The sequence below is a fragment of the Apus apus genome, chromosome 4 (assembly GCF_020740795.1).
Source record: "Apus apus isolate bApuApu2 chromosome 4, bApuApu2.pri.cur, whole genome shotgun sequence".
Classification (NCBI taxonomy): Eukaryota; Metazoa; Chordata; class Aves; order Apodiformes; family Apodidae; genus Apus; species Apus apus.
The window spans coordinates 32,795,539-32,819,326 of NC_067285.1; the positions used below are offsets into that span (position 1 = coordinate 32,795,539).

The 23,788-nt window shown below is 38.6% G+C and overlaps 2 protein-coding genes across 11 annotated transcripts in view; one reads left to right on the plus strand and one right to left on the minus strand.

The window, feature by feature from the left end:
• The window catches only part of CTNNA3 (catenin alpha 3), a 424,834-nt gene that overhangs the window by 252,243 nt on the left and 148,803 nt on the right, over positions 1-23,788 (minus strand). The window lies entirely within an intron of this gene.
• LRRTM3 (leucine rich repeat transmembrane neuronal 3) overlaps positions 1-23,788 on the plus strand; it is an 81,203-nt gene that overhangs the window by 24,785 nt on the left and 32,630 nt on the right. The window contains exon 2 of one of the 4 annotated variants that reach the window (XM_051618560.1): positions 6,812-6,862. The exons of the other annotated variants lie outside the window; for them this stretch is intronic. Within the exon in view, the coding sequence (XP_051474520.1) occupies positions 6,812-6,817 (6 nt within the window). The 3' untranslated portion in view covers positions 6,818-6,862. The remainder of the gene's footprint in view (positions 1-6,811; positions 6,863-23,788) is intronic. 4 annotated transcript variants of the gene reach the window in all.

The window sequence follows — 23,788 nt, forward strand, 5'->3', positions numbered from 1 at the left end:
CAGGCCATCTCATGCTTTGAAACCACATCTGAATCAGCAGATCAGAAGGCAGCACAGGTGACACAGGTTCTTATTAAGAAGGCTTGAACACAAGTAACTGGGGACCACTATGCACAATGTACATCTAACGTGAGATGGCAGGAGCAATTAAAAAAAGAACCAAAGTTACAGGCAAAAGGACAATTTACAGAATAGTGACAAAGGTTTATGGAGACTTTTTAAAGCAAATTTAGACCTCACAAAGCTATCGAATCTTCATGTATGACTTTTATAACACCTTGGAGTTTTACAACTAGTTCTTAATTAAAAATCTAGAAACCTCTTAAAAACTATATCCACTGTAGAGAGATTGACTTGTAAAATGTAAAAGCACAATTGTCACACACTGAAGCAAATCCAACTTTCTAGACTGTCAATCCTATATCTCTCAGTTAGGATTTTCAAAGGTTAACAGAACTGGGCATCGATGGGTACTTCTTTAAATAATGGAATTTAACTTTTTTTTATCTGCTTCTCTAACAAAGATAGCTCCAGCCATTCCACTAGCAACTTTCTCCAACTCACTTGTTATTTCAAGGTAAAATTCATTCCCAGAGTGGTTTTATTTTGCTTCTTGAACACCATAATTCTACAAATCCCAAATTGCTAATTTAAAATAGACACATTGTTTTTCTTTCACCTTCACTGTTCCTCTACCTTTAAAACTCTCCCAGCCCTTATTCATCCCACTTTAACAGGTAGTTGATAGCTGACAACAGGGCAGACACCTAAGACAAATACACTTAGAAGTTTTTGTTGAGAAAGACAGTCAGTTTCCAGGCAGTGAAGATCTATGAACTCACCCTTTTCCTAAACAAAGGAAGTGGATGCCCTCAAAGCAACCTTCTGGTTTTGTACAGCCTGTCTCTATTGATGAACAGGGAAAGCAGAAGTGAAAGAGTCAAGTTAAAAGAGTGGGGAGAGAAGAAAAGAGGGAAAGTAGAATCCAAGTACTTATGGAGAAATTTTGGTATAAAAGAAAACAGGTTAATCTAACTCTGCAGTTTAATACTGCAGTGTTAAATATTGCACTGAAATGCAGGTATGGTGGCTGTTTTCTGCTTCTATCTTACAGCAGTTTCTTCTTTGGAGGGATACACAAGATCAGGCACAAAACCCTTAGAGATTCACTAAGGCTCTGCAGTTTTATAAATCTAACCACCAGTTGTGTGCAGTGTGCCACACACTTCAAAGGAAAAACATAGAAAGGAATCTTTAAATCCGTTCTAAAAAACAAAAGTGAAGAAAACACAGGATCCACTCAGTCCTTCCAAAACCAACCCTCCATAGCCATCATCTTCACTTTAATCACTGTTTCCTTGAAGAGAGCCTTAGAGGGAACAAAAACTGATTTCGGCTAGTTCTAAAGCAACACCCTCAACATTTATCTCAGATTTGGAAAAATTCCATGTGCCCATGGGTACCAGCAACCCAAGCCTGCTCTCTCAGTCCATGCACTTTCTTCTGCAGTCTGTGTCTCTTCTGCTAGTAGTTGTGTAGACCATTTTGCCTGGCAAGCTGGCATAGCTGTGCTGCCCACAGCCTCAGGAGGCCATGAGATAGAGAGCTTCAAGCCTCTCCCTAGCCATGCCTGCCTGCTCTCCACCCTTGAACACAGTGCTGGGAGAAATCATCTCCCCTTGTTGTGAGGCTGCACAGGACTCTGAAGGAACTGACAGGCACTCATTTCCAGCCCAGGCATCTTAGGCAGCTCATAATTAAACCTTCTGCTGCAAAGCTTTTAAATATTTTTCTATTAACTTCTACAATGTATTTTTCAAGCAGCTCTACTTACATAGTACCATTGTGGCTTCTAGAAGAAATGTTAATTTAATATGCTATGCTAGTACTTCTTGTCTTCGAACAGTAAAAGAAAAAGCTTTATAATACAGAGGAGATTTGGATTTAGCAATTAAACCTTAATTCATATTTCATTTAACAATATGAGAATTCTGCCAACATCTTCATAAGACTTTTAATATATCTGCATTAATGCACAGCACATATCCTACCCATGCTCTCATTTGCTAAGTGCTCTAAAGCAGCTGTAGTTGCCAGATCAGCTGGTGCACGGGGAAAAAAATTCTTGAGCCTGACTCTCCAGTCAGCTTCAACGAAATAAACCAGAAGTAGCTCCAAATTTTAACTTCCGAAAAGCTGTAATACATGACACCTCATGTTAATCAGAAGCATATGGCCTTTCAAATAACATGCAGCCTTCAGCAACTCAACGTTACCGTTCAGATAATCAACCGAGGACATGAAACAAATCTTATGCCGAAACAAGAGTCTTTCAAAATCCAGGGATGACTATTTTTCATGGTTTTAAAAAAGTTTGCAGTTTAAAAATACTGCAAAGATGTTGTGTTCCCTTTAAAGCAGACAGGCAGCACAACAGCTCCTATCAGCCAGCCACACACAGGGGACCCATGCCCAGGGTCTCTAAGCAAGCCAGACTCTAAAGTAAAAATATCTGAGAGAGAATTTTGCTCAGAAAGACCTTCTTATTAGGTTTATCTTGCATCATCATACTAACGTAACTTCTAGCAGGTTCATAATTTAAAAATCATCTCAAACTGTGTGTGGCCTGTCAGTGCTGCAGTAGGAATTCATCCTGCTTGCAGTGATCTTTGAACAAATCTGCTGTATGGAAACCCTGCACATTGATGCAATCTGCATTTCACTGTAATAACTAGGACTGCCCAATCATGTGGATTTTCCAGAACAGTCTTCCAAAATTGATTCCATATCACCAACCTAACAATCCTTCTTCTGGTTACTTCCCATACATTTGTGTGTGATTATGATTTCCTGTTCTGAGTTACAAACTGCTTCCTCGAATATGTTTTCCATCTGTATGCAAGCCAAAAAATAGCTACCTATTTGAGCAGCAGGGAAACTTGAGTTCTCCCTCATAAAACATTCATCTAATACTAGTAAAAGAACATCCCTCTTTTTTTTATTTTCAGACTTAAACATAAAGCAAAATGACATTATTGATCAACAATGCTGAAAAAAATAATATGAATGAAAACATTATTAATACAGCATTAGGATCCACAGATGAACATAAAAAAGGTCTAGAGCAAATGACTTGTTGTGAAGGATTTGACCAGGTCTAGAATTAGCTAGGGATAATGTCTCCTTTAAATATATCGTAAGGTATTACAAAGAAAAAAAACATGCTTCAGGGCCAATTTGTGTTCCCCTTACTCTAACATTATTGGCTAATGTTAATCAATGGTCTCCACAGGAGCTAAGGGCATGACTATCTAGGTCTGTAAACACAGAAGACTAGGAAGGTAATAAAAAAATTATATATAATCATCTTTACCAAAAGCAAAGCTCCCACCAGTCCAATACTCTTTCACCTGCCTAGATAACACAGGATAACAAACAGTCTTTCATGGAAAAGAACCAACACTCATTAGCCAGGCTACTGTACTGAAACAATAGAAACCCCTAAAAGATTTACAATGACTTGGCCCTTGCAAATGGTTCCTTCAGGTATCTGCTGTGAGGTCTATCACTTCACTAGTGAGCACTGCTAATGATTCCCCTATCCTGAGGGAATGTGAATTTAGACCCGACAAAACACTGGTGAGGCTTTGACACCATTTTTATTCTAGGTAAGGATGAAGACAAACCATTTAGATACTTCCTGTGCCTGGGACAGGGAAATGTTCTAAACATTTCTTAGAAAATCAACTCCTAATCCTGAGCTCTGCCCGAGATGTGTAACTAGCGACAGACAGTTGGGTGCTTTGATTGTTTATTTAATCTGTTCTTTTCGAATGAGACAGAGCAAGGATTTTAAGTTTATCACCAGTGTCTCAGATCAGTGTCTGAACTACCCAGTTACCCAGTCTCCTTTTAAAATTTGTTAGGATCAATTCAGCCAGTTGAGTAAATGTTCAGTTTCAGCATGACAAAAAAAACCCATATTTCTCTGTGATTTTGGTTTAGTTTGCTTGTTTGTTCTTAACTACCTCAGCTTCCAAAAGCAACTGCAGATGCAATGCTACGCTACAAGCTCCCTGATGGCAGCAATACTTCTAGCTTCAAACTACAGTAGCAGTGAGATGCAGGAATAAATCCCAAGGAGCAATAGGGCAAGCTGACAGGAGTCAAAAAATGAGGAGAAAGGTACTAATGAGCAGTACCAGGAGGCCGGGAGCACAGGAGGGAAGTTTCAGTTTGCTGCAGGCAGGCAAGGATGGGGCAAATAGGACTGAGCCTTCAGCATCTTTGCACTGCACAAGCTGGACTCTGCGGCTGACACAAGGCAATCAAAAGTCTACGTATTGTTTGCAAGGCCTTCAGGAAAGTTGGCAGAATAGATAATGAGACAGAAACCCTTATCAAGGAGAATTTGCTGATCCTTTCCACCCCAGGCTGCAGCTTCACAGTTACTTTAAACTGACCTAATTACAGACTGTTGCAGAAGAGGATGGGAAAGACAGTCAGGATTCTCTCTCCCTCTCTTGTACTACCACTAGACCTGGCACTGGGTACACCAAGCAGAACACGGGGTTTCACTCAGGGTTCTTTTCAGAAAAACAGAAAACTAATTTTTCAGCTGGTTTTAATTTCTTATCAAGTTACTTCTAAAGCTGGATCCGTTCCCTCCCTTGGCTCTCCCCCAAGCACCTCAAGAGCACACTTAAATTTAACAGGCATGAAACCACAGCTGAAGGCTCAATCTCCATCCAGGCAGACAGAAAATACCCATGGTCCTGAGCAAGTCTCCTACCTTTACAGCACCTCCCTGCAGTTCTTAAGTCCTGTCCACACCTGCTTTACAAACATTTCCATCCTGCTGAAATCACTAAGGTTTTTTGTTCACAGCAGTAGCCTACAAAACGCCTCTGTGTGCCTCCAAGGCTGCAAACAAGCAGTTACAACTTAGGCAATGTGTAGTGGAGACAGATTTTAGACTTCCAGTAACATGACAGAGTTTACCAAGGCATTTGGGAAGGACATTTGCCTGGAGTTTTCCATAAATAGCCAATTTGCAAAAAAGCTGTTCAAGATCTAGAAATCTGTTGCTTTTCTATTTTCAGTTCCTTATCTCATTATTTTATATAAATGTTCAGAACAGACTTGATACTTCTGAGATTTGAAGCTGGTATCTTTGTGGGTTTTGGCTAGAAGACCACATGCTTCACAGATACAAATGGACAGAAATTAATTTGTGTCAGACTAAGAGAGGGTTCAAATGGCAGCAGGTCCAGTTCTGCAAATCAAGCTGTAATCACTCAAATAAGAATCTCTTTATAAGCAGAATCACCATTTATATTTGTCTGTACCTAAGTATATTTTCTTTTCAGACCAATCACCTTTGAAGCTCCCCTTTGATGTTTCTCAGTGACACTAAAGAGATGCAAGAATTGCCTTTTGGCCAATTGTCCTTGTTTAGTTTTTTTCAAGTCACACCTTCTGGCTCATCTTTAGCTCCCATACCTGACAAAGATTTCTTCTAGGGTCTTCTGTTAGGTTTTATTCCACTGCTCCCCACCCACAGCTCCCTCATTCTAAACTGAAAAGGCACAGAGGTACCAAGACAATCATCTAGGAGTCTGCTGAAACAACCTAGCTTCAGACACACGCCATTCAGCTGCAGGACCTTTCAGGAACTGCATCCAGTGCATTTCATTTGGAACAAGGAGAGCGGAGTAGGGTGAAAAGGAAGCAGAGAGATTATATCAAGGGCTCTTGGAACTGAGACTGCAGAAGGAATCAGAAGTCAAAGACAAACCCAGAAATAATGTCACTACTGCCAAAAATCAGTATGAAATTATGGACTCTGTCACTTCAGATATGGGTCTAACTGTAAAATTCCACCATTACTCTGCATCAAAAATATTAATTAAATATGAGGGGAGCAGGTCTACTGAAACAGACAAAGCAAGACCCATGTAAGTCAGAGCGCACATGTAACAGCAGACAAATACCATCTTTGATGGACCTATCCTCAACACCCTTCTGTCTGCCTTTACTTTCACACTGGCAGTTTTGAGAAAGCTCTTGGTTGAACTGAATCATGAAATTTATCATGTTCACTGCCAATCCACACATACACTGAAGTTGCTGTGGATATGAACAGTGAGAGCTCCTCCTTGCAGAGAGGGGATTAGGAACCCACCTAAGACACATTTTTCACAGATTATCTACTAATTTCCTAAGCCATAAATCTATGAAAAAATATTACCTTACTGGTATTTCCCAAGAATGCCACAATAACTGAAAATGTTGGCATTTTCTTGGGTTATTGTTGCCATGAATATGTGATACCATTCACGTTCAGTCAGATCTAGTTTAGACTCTTCAGTTCTCTGTGTATTTGATAGCCAGAGAAAGCACTTTATGCTGTAGGCATAGAACATTTCACGTGCAAAACCTTTATGGAAGATGATTTTTCACTTTAAGAATTCCAGTACCATTTGGTGTAGCATGGTGAATAATAAAACTAAGTATAGAACATCTTAATCTCTTCCAAACCAGCTTCTTGAGCTTCACAGAGAACAAGTGAGGAAATTATAAAAAAATCATTTAATGAGATGGTTTTTTGCAAGTTCACAAATTACAGTCCCTAACGTGGCTGCTCTGCTGGAAAGGGGAATAAGATGACTTTTCTAAGAACAAGAGAAAGCAGTATTTTCCCACATTTCTTAACCACGAATAATTGCTCTTCCCCTTCTCATTTCATACTAAAATAAAGGCAAATTAGTGACTCAAAGAAAACTAATGCTCTAAATATTGACCTCCATAGGTCTGAAATGATGGCTGATACCACTGAATCCTTGAAACATGGTTGGAAGAAGTAAGTGGAAATGTTTTGTAAACTACTGTACAATTTTCCAGTGCTGAGTGCACCTTGTGAAGTCTTCAATATCTGCCAGACAGTATAGACAGAAGTGATTTGCAACAAACAAGTTCTGTTCAAAACTAGCTAACACTGAAGAGCTGACTGCTCTTCATTTACCATGATTACATAACCATGAATTAAAAAAAGAACTCTGCCTTTTCAGTGTGAAACTGAATATATCAGAGTGTAATTTTCAGACTTGATGCCAAATGATAAGATTATTTCTTCCTGGCTTTTTTTTTTTTTGCATTTTGCTTTGTATTTATGTAATGCAACCATAGCTAGATATTTACTGCAACATTTCATTACCCAGGGTTACAGGCAGTGTGGAACATCCTAGTATTATGTTTACAGAAACCACAACCTTCTACATGTCACCGAGTTGAAAGAGAGAACTGGAGCAGGATGAATGAAAAAAATCACTTGTCTCTTATCCCTGAGGACAAAGGTATTTTTCTCTCCAGTGGAAAACGAAAAGAAAGTGGGGAAGCAGTTTTCTGAGCAAGAGCTTTGCACACAAGGAGGTGTAGAGGCCTAACTTAGAAAAATCATGCAAAACAATTCCATTGACCTCTGCCAAAAAGCAGCGTAGGTAGGACTCTTAAAATGCTTCAGGTTGACAGAAAGCTAGAGAGTCTAATGAGGCTGGTAAGAAATCCTGGACTGCTTGGGAAACAATATATTCCCCAGCAGAGCCCTTAGCAGACTCAATGCACCCCCAGGGAGGCTGTAACTGATTGTGCTGCTGTCAGTGGCAAAACAAACAAAGGAGCAGACAGGGTCACCATTTCATTTGTCATACTTTAAAACTCTGTGTTGTCATATTTGCTCAATTAGTAAGTAAATGAATTCACAGTGTCATCCTTCCCATTTAAAGATGAAAGCAAAGGAGTGCTAACTATTTGTATTGGAAGTCAGGGACACACTCATTCTGCTGCCCAGAGTTCATGCACACAGTTCTTATAACAAGAGAAAGACAAGCTAAATGAACCATACCAACGTGTTTGAAAAGTGTTTTCACTTTATGATGCAAACCTTTTGTTCATACAAATGTATGACTGCTTAATTTAAAAAATATTGCTAATTTTGAGTAGTACAGAGCAGCTTAGTGTTCAGAGGTATTTACTGATAACACACCAGTGAACTGTCCATCAGAAAAAACTGACAGAAAAAAATCCCCAAGCCCACAATATACTAACAGTAAGTGACTTCAGTGGGAAACAAATAAAAACACATAAAAACACAACTGGATCACACCCAAGTATAGTTAAATCTGCAAGTCTGGAGAAATAATCCTACTGCTATTGTACAGAGGAAAGAGGTCTCACTCTGCTATAACTTTCATGGAAGTTAATGAAAGACTTGATAATGTTCTATCATGGGTACCTTAGCTTAGATGGTGCCTTAGCTTAGTTTCCATGTCAGAAGCCACTAGTCCTCTCTCTTTGTGACTTCTAACAGGCCAGGAAAGGGTTGTAGGGAAGGAAGAGAGACAAATTCTGATTAGCCAAATAAAAACCAATATATACATAAAAAAATAACTATCTGAAAAACTGATTTCCATGACAACTCTTTCTGAAATGCTATGATTTTCACTAATAATTCACTCAGAAGAATTTTAGAACTCTTGAAATACAGGTCAGATTAACAGCTAGTGATACCAAAACCAGCCAATCCATGGTGCAAAGTGCTGTGGATCTAGGTCACTACAAATGACTGTATAAAAAATTGAACTGGGGAAGGAAAGAAGGGATACCAGAGTTACCTTCAAAAAGGATTAGCATTTATTGTTGGCTCCACGATACTTTATAGAAAGCATAGAAAGTCTAGCAGATTTATTTCTCTCCAGTTGACCTGATCTGATACAGTGCATCCAGCTCAGATACTGCATTTTAAGGAAAACAAAACGAAAAGGTAAAATAATCTAGAGATGAGAAAATGAGAAAAAATATTGTTAAAATTACCTATGATGTGCTGGATTGGGCCAATTTGGAAAAGACTGAGGGAAATGAGAGAACAGTCCTCCACTTCATAAAAATTTGCAGCAGGAGTAATGTTTAACATTTTCAATAACAAATGGCGTTGGGGGGAAAACCCACTAAAAAAAAAAAGTAATTTTCAACAAATACTTAGGTTGGGAGACAGAAAGCACTTTTTCAAACTCCATTTGCAGTTTTCTCTTCAGTCTTCTCTCACAGCAATAGTTATTTAACTGCCTCTATCCCACCCAGAGAAGCCTGCTCTGTAGAAAGATCCCTGTGTCAAGACACACTGGTAGGCATGGAAGCAAACACTTCCTAGCTAAGGGCAACTTCCATCTGATTTCAACCATGCCTCTGAGTTGCCAGATGTTGGCAAAACCTACACAGGCTTCTTACAACCCACAAATTATCTGAGGCTCCATGCAACTTTAATGCTTCCTATATCAGGCTATTAAAATTATTAAGTGGTCTGAGGTTAAAGCAATGCAACGCATTACAAATTTGCCAGTTGAAGCAGAAAACCAGGCTTTGGAAAACACTACAGGTTTGCACATGACAAACCTAAACAGCTAGATGTGTCATCAATACAGAGAAAGATGGGTGATTGTCAGCAGGCTAGCAAAAGAGATAAGGTTCCAGGACCAAATCATGACAAGATGTCCTAAAAATATCTCTACTCTGGATCAAAGAGTAAAATCAGCCTGTATTCCAGTAAAGAGACTCAAAACCACTAAATATAGAAACAGTGCCAATGAACCACAAATCACATATTCAGCACAAAGAGTAATAAAGATGCCTGAGAAATACAGGAAAAGCAGAAGTAGCCAGATATGATGTCATCAAGCTCATTTTAAATCTACATAAAGCTAATTACAACAGGCCAAGCTCATTCCACCTTTCCAGATAAATGAAGTCTAAGTGCAAGATGAAGGACTAATGTAGATTTTTCCTTGCATCTCCCTGAAACAGGGTATAAACTCAATTTTTCAAGCACATCCTTCTCTGTAGAAATGGCAATATTCAGTAGCATATTTCAAGACAGCTCAGCTAGGAGGCTGTTAATATGGCGAGGAATTTGGCTGCAAGATGAGTGAACACAAGTGTTTTAAGTATCCAAAGTTGTCTGGAGATTCGTTTTTGTGTGTAAATACAGATGGCTGGAAGGTATTTAACTTCTGGAAGAGACAGAAGGATAATATTTAGGACAAGTGATGTGTATGGCACTTAATTGTGGAGTCTAGTTTGATAGTCCACAGGTCACAAAAGTTCTCAGAAAAAAAAACAAACCACATTTTAAAAAACTGCATAACACATCAGGGAGCTCTGAGGTGTGACTAAAAATGTTATGTGAAGGAACTAAAACTTAAAAAAAATCCTACCTTTTTTCCACATCATGCCCCACACCCTCCAGCCCCTAAAGCAAATGGAACCAGCCTTGTCTCCCATTTCCCCAGTATACAGCACAGGCTCCAAACATAATGGGCAGATTTCAAACCCAACCATTGTTTTGGAAAATCAAGGTAAGGCTTTCCAGTTCCCACCTTCCTTTCAGCAGCTGCCAGTCAGTGAAATTAATTCAGCAAGCAGATTGTGTAAAGGCAACAGATCATATCAGTTTAGTTTGTCTCACTTGTGCTGTTTACTATTCTCTTTACAGCTGATTTGAAATGCCACCTAGGGGTCTGGGTGAAATCATGAAAATTGCCAACACTTTGGAGCTGAAAAAAATGCAGAATACTAATATAAAATATGATTAGAAATAACAAAACTGTGAAAGAAAATACAGATGGATTTTTCAAAACAAGGCATTTTAACAAGTATATTTCATTGAATGAAATGTGGATAGACAGTATTTGTCTGCATTAAATGGGTGGCTCAGCAGTACATGGCCAGGACAGCCCACCTCATACAGGGGAGCATGGTGTTTTTCTTAGGTCTTACATAGTGCTCCATGCTACTCTTTCATAGCCCCAAAGTCTTCCAAATCCTCTAAGAAAAATAGTTGTTGTCATACATGTATGCAAGTTCTGCAACACCTAATAGCTGTCCTTTACCTGTACAATTAGATATGGCTAGTAATATATTTTTGGCTGTATCAAGTGAAATCTCCAGCTCTCTACTTCCTTACACAACTGTTGTTTTTCAGTGTTTGAAAAGCTTCTCTTTAAACCTTATCCAATATTCTCACTTGACAAGCCAATAGGCACAGGTCTTGCTATAATGGTTCTCTTCTTTACATAATAGAAAACTGGCCTTCTGCAGTCCTACAGGTCCCTCTCCTGTACCTAAACCAGAAAAAAAAGAGTAGGCTTGGCTCATCCCAGCTCAGCTGCTACTGAGGCTCTGCCAAACGCTACAGAAGAAACTGTCACTGGGAAGTACTCCTCCTGTAGAGCAGTGTTGTGACTGTGCAGGCTTCCTACCAAGAACAAAAGCCAATAGAGCAGCTAGGCTTGTCTAATGCTATGCCTGAAACAAACATGCCAGAAAACAGCAGCAGCAGCAAATCTAAATACAAGTCAGAGATGCTCTTGAATCAGAATCCTAGACCTCATCAGCATCTCCAACTTTGGAGAGTCTCAGTACTGGTCAGCAAGCAGTCCTCCTAAGAAATGTGTCTCCAGATTGTAAACTGAGAAAGAGTAACTTAAGCCTATTTGAAGGGAAAATCACCATCAACATCAGGACTGCTTTTGTTAGCACAAGTAGATGAAACAAGTATATGCCAGTATGCTAAAGGGGACTTGCAAATCAGGCATTTACACAACATAGCAAGTGCAAAGATTTTCTGCAAGAGACCAAGTACCTGCAGCTTTTCTCTTCACATTTGTTTCCAAACATGTGGCTCTGTGTTTTTTCCCCCCAATGTGTGAGACAGAGAGGCACGAGTCATTACACGGCCTGTCTTGCAGCACTGAGACAGAGAAGCACGAGTCATTACATGGCCTGTCTTGCAGCACTGAGGCAATGTTACAGAATTTGTGAGTATACCTGAACTAAAAAAATGTTGGTAGACATTTTACACACCAAAATGTAAAGCTAATTTAAAGCTAATAAAACCAGTCAGTATCAGTCAGGTGCGTTCCATGTGCATTAAATGTACGCAGAAACCAACCATGAGACCAGAGGACATAAAAAGACACAGGTTCCTGAGAACCTCTCCTCTATGTTTGACATGTCCTAGTACATTCAACCACTGAAAGCCCAAAAGAAAGCTTCTCTAAAGCCCTCAAAGGTGTTATTTTTTCCCCTAATGCAATTTAAACACATATCAAAACTACCTCGTTCTGTGACAGGCATATTTATTCAGAGACACAAGACCAGTCCTCAAGCACCTTTGTAAGAGTTACGATGCTCTTACCTGATGACTAGGAAATGAATTCAAACCAAACTGCCTCCTCAGAGGCAGATAGTAACAGCATTATGTTGTACCCTATGTCTAAATGTCCATTGGCACAGACTACCCATGTAGTTACTAACTTCTGAGACAAGTTCTCAAGGACCAGGTTTACTTTCCTAACTATGCCACATAAAACCCTCAGTGTTTCTTATATAACTCACTGGTTTTGACTTAAAAAAAACACACATGCATTAAAATGGTCTCTTTTTATAATTACACAGTAGCCTTCCCTGTAACTATCAGACATTTGCTGTATTTTTAACTTCAAAGTTACTTAGGAAAGGCCTTACTCTGCTGCTGCCATTATGACTGCCAAGTAGTTCAATCTAATGTAATGGCACCCTTTGTTTAATAAGGTACTCCCACCATGAGAAAGAATGGATGGACCCAGCTCCCACTAAGCTATCTGCCTCATTTCAGCTAGAATTACACTTCTGCTAACCACATAGGCATTACAAGGTAATTTCCTCCCAACTTTCCCCTGTGCTAGCTTTTCAAGAAGTTCTTAATTAACTGCTTTCTTTATGAAAGCATATTTTGCTAGACTTTACCCAAGAGCTTTAGTAAACAGCTATATGAAGCTTGTCTTCACTGATCGCATCTCCTGTAATGCTCTGAACTAGGAGGGGAGAAAGGGAGAATGTTTAGAGTGGCAGAGCTGGGCTTGGGATGTGTGAGGCTCCTACTCCTTTTGGTCTACCTTTTACACCTGATTTCCTTAGGAAATAATGATGTTTTTATAGACGTGCAAGTGTCAATTTGTCTTCCTTCTTGCTAGCTTTCAGCCAACCAGCCCATTTTAGCCTAATTTTGTAGAGGGCAGAGCTTTTAAAAATACAAAAATTCTTACCTATTCTGAGGTTGTATTTTTGTGCCACATTGGATGGGGCTCTGAGCAACCTGGTCTAGTGGGAGGTGTCCCTACCCATGGCAGCTGGGGTGGAACTAGAGCATTTTTAAGGTCCCTTCCAACCCAAGCCATTCTATGATTCTACGATCTCTCTCATTCACAACCTCAACATGTGGTTTTGTGTATCTCAGAAAAAAAAAAACACACTAAAATGTAAACAACCAAACCTGTAATTTTTTTCCTATCCCACCTGCATAAGGCTGGAAAAATGCCTCATCTCCCAGTTTTAGCCTTCAAGTCCAGCACTTAGATGCCAAGAGTTAAATTTAAACTGCTAGAACATATCTTCTTCTGGAGCAAGTGCAACAGTACTTTATGTTTTGAAAACCTGTTTCATCACTTTTCATCTTCTGGTTCCTAGACTTAGCAAACTCAGCTCTTTCAAGCTGTCCTCTTAGGTATAATTTTCTAAGCCTCTTATCATTCCTATTTCTCCAGCTTGTCTACATCCTAAGAGTGATGCCCAAACCCAACAGAATATATTTCCTTTTCATGACAAAGCAGTAGCATCCAAACTGCACTTATCCTAAGCATGAGTATTGTAAATGTTTCAAGCAGCATCTGTTATCTTTGTAAAAATATAACTGAGTCTCATGCCTCTTGAGATTCTTGTTGTGTGTATTTTCCCAGCACACAACAGTGAGAAAAATTATGTTTCTAAAAAATAATTTAAAAAATTCAAGTCTTTCTGTCTTAGCTGTGAGGAAAAGACTGTAAATGTGAAACAAGTCAGCTGTAAAGTTTCCAAAATTGAGATGAAAACTAAAAATTTAGTTTAATTCCTCATCTCCTTATTCTAAATCTTATATTGTGATTCTGGACAGTCCAGCTGATGACTTGAAAAATTGCCAGTGCTTCATGTAAGAAAAAATGCACCCTGGAAATTCTTTTCTCTTCTACATTTAAGATAACAAGACACCTCCTGACCTGGTGTTCTCGCAGCACTAGAGTAATGGATATCATAAATAATGTAGACCATACTACAAATGGTAGTACTAATTTGGTTCTTAACATCACTTGACATTTCCAGTTTCCAAAGGAATTAATACACTGTCATGCATAGCTCATTAAAAAGTGTTCTAGACCAGTTTTGCTGCCTTACATATCATGATTGATGTTGGGAAGAACAATCTGGAAAAACTGAAGCTGGAAATCTCATTTGGATTAAGCTCTTTCACATGATCTCTAAGGATGGAAAACTGCACGAGGTCAGAGAAAGCAATTTCCACTTGTATTTTCACTGTGGACAAAAGAGATGTAAAGTTCTGCCTTGAGTAGATACAATTCTTTAATTTAACATTGATTTTGACCTGATAATTTTAGGGGTGACATGAAAAAAGTAATTAAGAAAGTAGAAGACATAAGGAATCCTGCCAATACAAGTTAAAGGCTCAAAACATTTTGGAAGAGCATGAGATTACGATGACCTTTCTATTAATCTCCTTTAACACTGTATAAAAAGAGAAGCAAACTTGTTCCTAGCAAGATTTTTTCTCCAGTTATGTTTTTATCCACGGGTGATAAAAATCAAAGATATTTTAAGCTAACAGACAACTCAGCATAAAGAGTGCAAAAAAGGTGAAGAACCACTTAATTCCCAAACTATCACAGACAAGCATCAAGTTAATTCCTGTCAGGAAAAGAGAAAATCAAAACTTCGTTGAAGAAACTGTAAAGTACTTCTTGTTTTCAAAAGCATAACCAGTGCAAGCCCTCAAACCCTTTATAGGGAGTTTTAAGTTGTCAGGCACTTTTCCCCATGCAGTCAATGCTGCTTCTGCTGTAAGAAAGACTTTTTAATTTTTCATACGAAGACTAATTTACCTCTGATGTTGAAGTTCTGAATAACCTGACGTGTCACTATGTTCTCTGTGTTGCAGAATAAACCACACACCTCATTCGAGGTGTTAACCTAGGCCCTTACCAGTGTGATTCAAAGCATCACTCCTCTACATCACAGACACCTCGACTTGCAGTATTTTTTATATATTTTTTTTTCCAAACTTTTAATTGTTCTGATGCCAACTGCCTCTTGGTTTTATTGGAGAACAACCACCACAGCATGTCCTGCCTTTCTGTAGTTCTGCTTTCACAAGAACATTCCTTCCCATTTTTGCCACGGCCCTTCCTGTTATGCTGTGCATATTAGCTCCTGGGTCTGGTACTTCAGTGCATGATTTCTCCTGCTGTAACACATCAGCCCCTAATTTGTAGCTACTGCTTACCTCCAAAACATTGTTACTAAGATGTCAATAGGGTTAACAACACCCAGCTCATCAGTAAATCAAAAAGCACTGTCCAAAGGTCAGCACTGAAATCTGTAATTGAGAGATGAGGGAACCGAGCTGCAGAAAGGGCAGTCCCACAGATGACCAGGCCATTGGCAGAGGCAGGTGACAGAAACCAGGTCTCCTGCACCTTGTACCCTCTGCACTGGACTGACACACTACTCAGAAACCCCACCACAGTTTAATCAGCCTTTGCAAACCCAGGCAAGGGTGATAAAAAGGAAACCTGTCAGTACATGTAAACATTTTTTACATGTTCAGAATAATATTACTAATATAAAGAGACATCTGAACTTCCTATTTCTTTGATTAGCCAAGATTTACAGCTAAAGTTTCAGGACTATATGGGCACAGCATACAACATTGTATCAACCACTAAAGACACAAACAGCCAATTTGCAATAATTCCATTTTAAAGTCAGAGTTTGAAAGACTCAGCATTAGAAGAATATTGGTAGTAGAAGCACAGCTTTGGTGCACAGTACACGTGGATATAAAACGTAGTCTTCATGAAACTGAAGCATTGATCCTAATGAACAAGGAGAGGAAGGTCCTGTTAATATATTTCCATAGAGCTCTTGGATACTTATGGGGCCTAACCTCTGATGTTGTGACACACCTTTTCCAAGACTGCTTCTCCAGTGAATCTTCAAAGTTTCACTCTTCAGTAATTAAAAAAAAAAATAAAATTACTATTCATGACATTTCTTAAGACTGCTGTTGATGGAGAAAAGTTAAAATGAAAAATACAGGAAATAGAACTTCAGAGCCTGTAGTGTTGCCAGATTTTGGTCACTGTCTTCATGTTCATTAAATAACAGGGCCAGCAGGACAACTGGCAAGTTCTCTCTATAGGCGCATTAACTCTAAATCCTCCCTGTCAATTTAGGCGAGATACCATGATCTGGCAATACTGCTTTTTCTTCCTTGCAAACAGCCCCTGAACAGAAGGATTTTTCATTAGTTGAAGCTTCCTTGACACTAGCAAACTGAATAGAAGGAAGAATCCACTGGTTTTACCTCTAAATCTGTGCCTTTGTTTGCAGTAAAAGCAACCACTGCCTTGCTGATAAGCCATTTTAAAAGGTAGAAGACTTATGAATTCAGCAAGAGGAGAAATTAAAAGGTGGTTTGTCTGTATGAAGCAGATAATTCTGTAATTAATTTCCCTTGTAAACAATTTATGACCAGTACCAAGTAAGTCATTGCAGCAAACTGTAAAATTAACAGTGATCATAAAACAAAATACAACTTCTCTAATGCCTTCCGGTTTTTTCCAAAACCAGTTACCAGCCTTATTTTTTCTCAACAGCTGCAAAACTAGCACAATGTAACTCCAGAAAATGCACTGGAATATTCAAGACTAACACCAGTAGAATTGAGCTGAAAATGTGAGGCAGAGGTGCAGGAACTTCAGAAGGACAAAAGTGTTAGTTACCTAAAGAAAATACTAGGTAAAACACATTACCTTCTAGCCTGTATGCAGAATTAGTAACATTTTCCAAGTAATCCCTTTTATCAACTGTGCCACATTTTTTAATGCTGCTCTATTTCAGTTGTCTTAATTAAGGCACCAGTCCATTAGTACTTTATGTTACCACTCATCTTTCTTCCTCATGGCCTGATAACAGCATTAAAAGACACTAAAAGCATTTGTGAGTACTACCTGAGATCACTGACTGGATTTTGCTAGTCACTTGTCTGTTATCTTACCCAATACAGGCATCTCTCACAGCAGCAATCACTAGTTTTCACTGACTTTAAAAGAATTCTGAGACTGAGGAGCTATCTTACAGTATTTTCTTACAATAAAAAGCTGTAATTGGGTGTCACAGGCTACTGAATAAATGATAGTGCCTAAAAAACCCTAAATCCCAAGGAGCTAGCTAATAATGGGCCAAGTCTTTAGATGCTGTAAACGTCACCAGTGGAACTTTTGAACTGGCAGAAAACTTGGCCCAACAAATTTAATAATGTATCAGCAGATATATTTCAGCATTTTTGTGGAAGCACAAATTGAAACTTATCAGGTTTCTGCCTAATGGAAGTAGCTGACAGCCAAAAAACTAATCTGGAGTATTTGAAAATTAACTTTACTAATCCCCTCCATGCACTCTGAGTGTGCTGCCTTTTCCTCCAGCTGTTTTTGCAGGAGACACAAACCAAGGGAACAGGGAATGGCTAAAACCAGTAAAGGAAGCATTTAGGACACGACTACGTGCTGAAAGCTCAGCCTTACATCATATTTCTCTCTAATGTTTCAATCGTTCACTGTTTTTATTCAGAAAGGATTTTTTTGATACGCCAAAATGTTACCCAGCTTGCTCATCTTCCCACTAAAGTTCATCTAAAGTGAACTTCTCATAAGATAAATTATAGTCTTTCTAATTCTCTTTCAGATTCTTACTACTCTTAACACCTGAAGTCCACTGTCTGTATTTAGAACATGCAGTCAGATTCTTCCGCTCATTTTTATAATGCTTGTTATAAAATCAGCTCAACTTCCAATATAGAAGTATCTTACCAACCCTGTAAGAGATAGGAGGAGCAGAAGACAAAAAGAAGGTACAGCTCATGCCCCCAGACTGAGGACTGCACTGAGCTACCAGACTGAGCCAGCTTCAGGAAATAAAAGTTGCCTCATTTCTCAGTGCTGTGTTAACAGTTGGATAAAACAGCCCCATGGCCTGATGTTTAGACTGTTGCATCGGATATATCATCAAGATGGGACAAGCAAGGAAGGATCATAAACTTAGACACTAATATCTAAACACCTAAGTGCTCATTTGGAGGAAACCTGAAATTTGTGGATACTGACTCACTGTAAAATTAGTCTGATTTTTAATTTATAAAAACAACTTATTAAATTAATGGGAAAAGCCACAAAAGAGCATACTAATTCCACATTTTAGTCATACTTTTCAAATAAATCCAGCCCCCTGTATTCTACATGCATGCAAATATAAACATCAAGTTATTTTGCATGAGTTCTTGAAAAGTTTACTACCTCAGAAATGTGCCATTACAGCAGCACTTCAAACACAAAGCCCACCACAATTCTTTTGGTTAAGATTCTGTGCATTCATGTTCACCAAATGTCCATGGGCTTCCTCATCCCAGAAGACACCTGCTGAAAATTATTCTTTGCTGCTACTCACTCTTGTTCTGCAGAGACCACATCCAGTTCAGTGAAAGAAACTCATGCCCATTAAGTTGTTAGACTCTGATGAAACTGGCACAATAGTGCCCACTGGAGTGATTTTAAAAGAGTGGCAAGGGGGACTGCATGAAGGCTTTCAGCTGGAAGTGTATTTTTAGGTACTATTTACAATTCACTGCAAGCAAGAGTAGCTCTTAAACTGCAAAGCAGCTCCAGAACCTATAGGAGCCCCTAACAGCTGTGACATTTCCTGAAGGTGCAGTCAGACTTCTCTGCAGGGAAAAGGTACCAAAGAAATATGACACAAAACATTTTCAAAACAGGTAACTGATGTTAGATTGCTTAGACATGGCCTTCAGCAGTAAGAATCTCACCCATGGGATGTAAAAGAGGTTCATCTCAGCTGGATTTCACAAGCATTCTAAGATAAATGGTTTCATAAATTCAAACAGCCCTCTGTCAGCTTTCTTCCCCCAGATTATCCCCTGACATGTATCTTCATCAGGATGCCCATATACATTAATAAATATGCTCATATATATATTAATATACATTACAATGTGATCTTGTGCTTCCCTTAATGGACTGATAATCAACTAATTCTAATTACTTAAATATATTATAAACTCAGAGAATAAGAGTCAACATTTTCACACTGTATATAGTTATAGCATGTAGACCTGCTTAAACAACATATGAAAAACAAAGAATTAGGTAAATCAGCCATTACAACATGAGCTACCAGTGAGAGTAAAGGACTTAAAGCATGAATTGCAAAAGCAGCAGTCATAACCAAACTTTATCAGCTAGTCTCAAGATTAAATACTGGCTCCTGAATCAAAAAGAGAAATCAATTTCATGTGAAAACTACTTTCACTGTGTGTCAGCTTCCTGATCAAACCACTGAAGCTCGCCAACTAATTTTAAATTATTTCCAAGTATTACTCCCCTCACCCCAAACATACAACATACTCATGTATAATTTCACCTAAACTGTTACCTGACTATGTTATCTATGCTGACCATGTCATCAACTCTGACTCTAATGATACCTTTTGCCTTGCCGTGTTCCAGAACTAAGATCTTACTTTTGGACCCTTATTCCTCTGTAAGGCTTATACTCACTAGCTGTACATTTTGGCTCTCAAACTTCTTCCCCTCAAAATACTACTTCTCTGTGCCACAGCTCCCACCTGGACTTTGATAAAACATCTGATATATTTTCCAGAAAATAATTTGTTTGGAAGAAGAGATGGAGGTTAGCAATGGGAATTCTGCAGTGGATAAGGAGCAAGTTAAAAGAGAAGCAAAAACTCATTGTTTGAAGAGAAAGCAAAGGGTTAGTGAGAGATTATGAACAAGCTATCTCAGTATTTTCACTAGTGATCTTAGCACAAAAAAGATTGTACTAATGAAATTTACTGACGCACAAATTTATAAGGAATCATTAGACAGAAATGGGTGTTTTCCATCAAAAGAGCAAGGCATCTAAAGAGTCAGACAAGGCTGCAGTAGTTGGAAAATTAATCAAATTGATGGGAAATAGTACAAAATCATGCATTAAGAGGTTACTTTTCTTCTGTAAAAAATGGACTTATGCCCTGGAAATAACAGCAGGAAAAAATATTTTAATGTATTAATCAATTTCAATCTTTAGGAAGGAGTAATGCAATATGACTGTGAAAGAGGTGAAACTGATGCTAAACATGTCAATTGAGTAATTTTCAGTAAAGAAATGGAGGTGTTAACATTATTATAAAAGGTACAAGTAAAAATTTCTCATGGATAACACCTAATTCTCTTCAGCTATACTTGAAAATGATTAAAAATTAATCTCTGATGCAGAGAAGGACTCGTATGACAATCACTAGGATTGATGAAAGGAAATTTTTAGCATACAAAAATTAGGGGGAAAAAAATCAGAAATTAAAGGATTTAAAACGTGAGGAAAAATAAATCCTAGAGCAAAATTAGTAAAAGGGAAGAAACCTGGTCTTTAATGATGAGCTTCAGTAGCAAAAAAGAAACCTCCAGATTTACGTTCCATTTATCCCAAACCACCCTTCCTGACACTTGTCTTTTTTATCTCTATCAACCCAGCCCTGATGGGATTGCATGGAGGCCTGGGGGCTAGGGCAAGAATGAATACTGTCTTCTGTTAGCACCTTCTATATATTTGAGTGTACAGGGAATGAAGGAATACCAAGAAATTAAGAAGGGCATCTTGGAAATACCTAATTCATTCCAACACACTATTTTGAAGTAACCTCTTGAAAAATTATAAGTTTAGGTCCCTAGGTTCCTATGAAGTAGTTCTAAAGCTCTTTGTATGGGAATCAAAAGCTGGATTCAAAATGACATTCCACAAGCCTTTGTCCTTAGATAGGTTATCTTCTTTCCCAGGTTACATTCAATATTATCTTGTAATTGGATTAACTGCATTGGATTTTAGACTAACCTACTTCCCTAGGTTTGCTTGACTAACATACTAATATAAAAGCATCTCTCGTTATATGCTCTCAATGAAAGGAAACCTCAAATCTCTGACATATGCAATACCAAATTCAGTTTGGTAAACACAATAAATGCTTCCTCAGCTATTTTTAAGGCATCTGTCCTATGACTTTGGAAGCAGAGTTCTTCGGCCATCAGAAGTTTTAATCAAACTACCACCAACAGGTAGATACACAAACTTTTTCCTTGCCTCTCAAGTATTCCCTTTTAACATGAAAAAAGATCACTAATACAAGGAGCAGTGCTAACTAGGGAGCTTAGCAATTTTGGATAGTATTCCAATGTGACACTACCTATTGACACACATTTGTTACACATTCTCTTTTGGACACAGAATGCTTAAGGTCTCGGTTATCATTTCTACAGTGAATCCCATAGAGAAGAGTCAGAACAGATTTTTATGGCATTCCTTTTTACCCAGTTCCTTAACAAAGGTGATATGTGCCTCAGCTGCTTTCTCAACTGTCTTGTTTCAGAATTTATGTTAGCATAAAATGTATTTTTCTTCTCAGGGATTTTAGGAGATGAAAAACAAGCTTTAATCATTAAAATATTCCTGAGGCAACGCAGATGCCAAACATCACAGAAATGCTGTAACACTTCTGAGAACTTTAGGACTATAATAGGAGCCTAAAAGCAGGAGAACTGATGACTTTTCTGAATTCTGAGTTTTAATCTCTCGTTTACAGAAGGTGTTGTAGCTTTCAGACAGATCACAATAAATACTTCAGACATTTCAGCTGCTCCCATTTGAAAAGAACAATGACAACACAGGGGACTCAAAGATTATCCACTACCAGCAATATAGCTATTTTGTACTATTTGTAGTTCCTACCACCTTTTATCTGCGCTGACCCTACACCTACCAAGTGGTTGCCATCTCCACCTCCATTCACTTGTAGCTGTGGACTGCCACACTGGTTGAGGAAAAACCATTTTAGCACATCTGATGAAACCCACAGTTTAAATGGGGTGTGTGTGTGTGTAATTTCCACCTTACCCATTTGAACATACACATTTCTCACAGTCAGTCTCCCAGTACATGTAGACAAGCACCTCAAGGCCTTATCACATTTTGGCTGGCACCGAGTAGAGGTCTCAAAGCAAACAAAGAGCATGGAACTTTAGTTCCTTTGCATGGAACTAAATCAGGGAGGGTGATCTGGGAATGTTGCAATGGCTTGTGAGTGATCCCTCCACAAGATCAGACACCGTCTGAAAGAAAATGCACTGCAAACTCTGGGTCCTCCTCACCAACTGCCTCACACTTCACATCTCTACAGCAGCCACTAATCTAGATCTAGCCAGTAGTTTCTCTAGAAGCTGATACAAAAGAGATACTGGTCTAAAATTTTAACCATTAGCCCTGGCAGTTCTGGGAACAGTGGAAGCTGAATGATGTCAATAATTAGCCATATTTGTGGGTTTTTTTCCCCCCTGACAAAAGCAATAACAACTTCATCTGGTACCATATTGCAAAGCTTCTGTAGAGCAGAGGAGACCCTACAACGAGATCAAAGAGTAGCAAGAAAACTTGCCTTCTCCCAGAGATACCCATCCTGAGATGCAGAAGCCACTCTTCCCATGAAACAGGTCTGAACTTTCAATCACATCCATGGCTAGGCCATTTCATACAAACAACATGCATATTTTCCATTTTTCTCCCTGTTCCACAGCAGGTGAGCTGAGTGCCAAGTCTGAAAAGCTAAGAAATCAGGCCACATTAATATTTCAAGTGAAATTTGACATTTCAATAAACTACATTAAATGACTTAACATGAGCAAAGGTACATAAAATTCACCTAAACAAGATTACAAAATTTTTCATTTGGCAAATTAAGGAACACTTTCTCTTTCATGTCACATCCATGTCAGACTTTTTTAAACAAGAAAATCAAACATGCAGCAACATGCACAGTTAGATACCACAGATGTATAGAAAACCTATTATTTTACAAGACTATTTATTTTATTTTGCAAGACACTGCCTCTGCAGTAAAAGAAAACATTTAATATGTTCCTGACAAAAATCCCTCTGCAATGTTTCTGGTCTAAATAGTTCCAGGCTGGTATTAATGGCAGCCATTGGTGGTACTATTACAAGTCACATTTGCAAAAGGCAATGAAAGTCCTGAGGGGCTGCTGTGCTATGGCAGAATGATGTCACTGCCAGGCTGAGGAGACAACTTTGGAGTAGTCACTGGCCATGAGAGTATCTGGGGACAGCACCATGACGACAACACCACGCTGCAGTTCTAGTAAAGCCATAACACTTCGAAAATTTCATTTGATTATTTGGCATCTTAAATAAATTACTCACACAGGGCCAGTTGGAAACTAATCAAGCATTGACTCAGCAGCACTTACTCACCAGTGCCATAAAGTGATAAATAGTGTCTTTCAAAGGAGGTGAGGTATGAGAAGAATGGAAAGCTAACAAGCAAATTATTTTGTATGGAGCTGTTGTGAGACCTCCCTAACAAACAGATTCTGCATCCGTCATAATTACAAATAGGCAAAACTCAAGAGTGTGTTTATTTTGGTGACATTTGAATTCTGAGCTCATTTGTAGATCCCAAACACTGCTTCTAAAATGTTACAATTAAAATAATGTCCCAGAAGTCTGA